The sequence below is a fragment of the Sinocyclocheilus grahami genome, unplaced genomic scaffold (genome assembly GCF_001515645.1).
Source record: "Sinocyclocheilus grahami isolate Dianchi unplaced genomic scaffold, SAMN03320097.WGS_v1.1 scaffold410.1, whole genome shotgun sequence".
Lineage (NCBI taxonomy): Eukaryota > Metazoa > Chordata > Actinopteri > Cypriniformes > Cyprinidae > Sinocyclocheilus > Sinocyclocheilus grahami.
Window position 1 is genome coordinate 1,635,992 of NW_015505589.1, and position 3,804 is coordinate 1,639,795.

General features: G+C 35.8%; 1 protein-coding gene across 1 annotated transcript in view; it reads left to right on the forward strand.

Annotated features, from left to right (window-relative positions):
- LOC107550973 (TBC1 domain family member 10A-like) overlaps positions 1-3,804 on the forward strand; it is an 18,015-nt gene that overhangs the window by 3,517 nt on the left and 10,694 nt on the right. The window contains exon 2 of the mRNA XM_016232439.1: positions 2,904-3,003. Coding sequence (XP_016087925.1) covers positions 2,904-3,003 — 100 coding nt within the window. The remainder of the gene's footprint in view (positions 1-2,903; positions 3,004-3,804) is intronic.

Consider the following 3,804-nt stretch of genomic DNA (forward strand, 5'->3'; position numbering starts at 1 on the left):
ACTGACAAGTATGGGTTCATCGGAGGAGCCCAGAAGTACTCAACCGAATCGTAAGTGCACTGGATTGCAAGGCTGTTCAGTGGATCCCATCAGATCCTGTTTGTGTTGCTTGGTTTTGGGAGATCGATTTCACGTGATGAAGCGTGGAGCGGAAAATACTGCATGTTTGTGTGAGTTACGTTAGTAGGAAAGCATTTGAAAGCAGCATAGTTTAGATTCTTGACGCACTTAAACAGAGGCATTCAAAACTGAAGAATCTGTGTTAATGAATTACTGTTGCTTAACCTATTTAATGCCATACTGTATGTATTATATATATATATATATATTGCAGGCTTATTATTCAATATGTAGCCCAATGCAAATAAATAAATAACGACATCTCTACAAAAAGTTAGTTGACGTAACGTTATACTTTATTCCCAGTAGAAGATGTAGCCTTTTAGTTAAACCCTATGAATGTAATGATAATAATAATAATAATAATATACACTAGCAGTCAAACGTTTGGAATCATTAAAGATTTGTTCAAGTCTTTTTTGTGTTATGCTTACAAAAGCTGCATTTATTTGAACCAAAATAGTAAAAACAGTAATAAATTGATACAATTAAAAAAAAAAATCTATTTACTATCTAATGTTTGTGTGTGTGTGTTGTCGATTATTCATTCTACAATTATCATTACAAAAGAACAGTTTGTAAAATAGCTGTTTTCTGTTTCAATATCTATGTTCTGTTTTGTGTGTGAAAAAAGATAAAGTATTACATTTTAAAATCTATCAAATGATTATAATTATATATAAATTAATATATACCGTAAAACAGAAAGGTTGTCAATTACAAAATTATTTCATATCTGTTTTCTGTTGAATGTAATATAATTATATACTGTATACACCAGCCATGTGAAATGTTCACATGATATTAGTAATCGAACAGTAATTGTGCGTAATACATTCCTACACCCTTTTTGCAAAGCAGCACAATTCCTCCCTTTTAAAATAAATAAATGGGAGGTTGATGGCTGGTCAAACTAAAGCAAACAAAATCAAAACACAGCATGCAACCAAGTATCTTAAACTCAAGCAATCTGCTTTCAGAGTTTACGGATCTGTTTTATATAGCTAACTCGTTGAACCAGTTTTGACGGATGCATGAAACTGACAGTTTTCTTTTCATTGGAAATGGGCTTAAAAAGTTGAATGTTAGTTTTCATTGATGTGGTTTGAATGGAGTGTCAGGGCGTTTCATCCTCACTTGCTCTGCAGTTGCAGACCTGTTAAAGCTTCCTGTCTTTTATCAGCGAGACATCTGCCCCAGGTTGGCGTCTTAAATAAAGACACTGAAGTCTACAGAGAAGAACACATTCATGTTGTTTACAGATATGCCTGGATTTGGGATTGTCACCACTCCATTGTGAAGAATTAACGGTTTTAAACAGTAGCCTGAGACGGCAGCAGGCCTGGCTATTCGTTGTGAATTGTTAAAGAGCATGGAATAGATGAGTAAGTGATAGTTGTCCCTCTGTACTGAGTGTACAGCCGCTTTCCGTTTCCTGTGGTTTATGGGAGTGCTGGTGCTGGGAGGTTACACCATCTCTGCCAACTACTGGAGAGAGAGAGAGAGAGAGAGAGAGAGCAGCCCCATCCCTAACTCTCATGAATACGGTTCTAGGCTCCTCAGTTTTTGGTCAAATTTGCTCTGCAAAATGAAAAGGAAGTAAAACTTGCAAGTTATAACTTGATAGGAAAAATATTTAAAGACACATTGCTTTCAGATCAAATTTCTAGTGGTTAGGATCGGTATCTAAGTAAAGGGGAAGCTAGCTGGTGGTTGGTGTGCTGGCAAACTGATATTTAAATGTCTATGGTTCAAATTTGAATAGAGCAAACACAAAGGGAAAGATAACAGGCCTGTTCATCACCGTTGTAGGCAAAGTAGTTCACCACAGGTCGAACCCAGGGAGGTTCTCCATGGATGAAAGTGTCTAGTCATCTACTGGATGGCTGTTTACATTAGTCATGAAATTGTTTCAGATTATTCTTCCCTAAAATTTATGATAATTAAGATAGTTTCAACTACTATTTTTTCTTGTTCATATATTTGGTGTCAGATTACAGCTCTTATGCTTACCAAGGCTGCATTTAGTTGATTGAAATACAGTAAAAACAGCAATACTGTGAAATAATATTATTACAATTGAAAATAAATATTTTCTATTTTAGTATAAGTTGTAATTTATTATTATTATCTGTGATGCAAACCTAATTTTTAGCATCATTACTCCAGTCTTCAGTGTGACATGATCCTTCGAAAATAAGGATTACATTTGTTAATTTATCAATGTTGAAATTAGATGTGCTGCATCTGGAAACTTCAAAAGATTTAGCAGCAGCTCTTTTTGTGATATTTATGTATTTATATGAAGGACTTCAGTCATGTGATGAGTGACATGTTTATGACATTGTCTCTAGTTCACAAGAAGCTATTTTAGTTGTTGGTTTAGTGGCTATAGTTCTTCCTGCAAATAGCTCAGTGTTTTTTGATGTAGTATGTTTTTATAGTTTTATGGTTGACCCAAAAGAAAGTCACGATTTTGTCACTATTTACTCCCTCTCATATCCAAACCCTTATGACTTAATTTCTTTCTTTCATGGAACACAAAAGGAGAAGTTAAGCAGGATGTTTACGAAGCTATTTTCCATACAGTAATATTAAAGAATAGAAGTATTATTAATGAAGTCTATTTGTATTCAATTTAATTAAAATTTAATTTGCAGTTCTGCATATTTTATCTTGCCGTGTTGTAGTTGGTTATGAGAACTGTGAGAACTAATAACATTTGCCATCTTCTTTGATAAGCACAAATTAGAGTTCTTATTCTTTCTTTCTCTCTTACACAGGGCTCAAGAAGTGCCTCTGGAAGTGTTAAGGCACAGGGAAGCCAAATGGTTGGATATGCTGAACCACTGGGACAAATGGATCAGTAAAAGATTCAAGAAGGTAGGAGCTATGATCAAAGTTCAGTAGATTCTTCAGTTAGTTGTATTCTTTTCGACTGCATGTTCCCAGGAACAGATCAATGATGTAAGATGTTTGCCAATGCCTTGCGTGTAAGCACTAGAACTGAGAGAGGATGCATAGGTACACCAAACCGTAAAAAACAAAAGGAAATCATCTCCATATATCAGGGCTTGGGGCTTTAAATTATGACTGTCATCTTCCTTCTCTTCTCTTTTCTTCCCCTTCTCGTTTTTCCTCTCATTGACTTGCTCAGACAGTCCCACTGCTGCTTGGATTAATTAAAAACCTCAGCAGAATGACACCATGACACAGTCGTTCCAACGCAGCCCTGTCTGGACAAGCCTGATATCGCATCAGCTCTCCTTATAAGGTCTTCTTCAGTGATGTGTGTATCTATTAGTCTGAGTGTTCACCTCTGTTTTTCTCTCAAGCTGTATAAAGCTTTCACTGGGAGTGAGACATCTTCAGGTAAAGACAACAGAAGAGTTTTGCCAAAGGATTTCTTAACGGTCTTTGTTGGCCTTTATGTTTGCATGCCTGTGCAACTGTGTGTGCTCGTCCTTGTGTCACACAGGGTTTGAAAGCAATGACATGCAATTCTAGGGTTGGGAACTGAGAACCGGTTCTTACTGAAACCAGATGAATTTCATGACATTTTCATGGCAAATCCAGAATAATGTTACTTTTTTTGGTAAAATAATGAAGATTATGAAGAAATAGACATTACTATATTATCAAATTCTGTCTGTCTGTCTGTCTGTCTGTCTGTCTGTCTGTCTG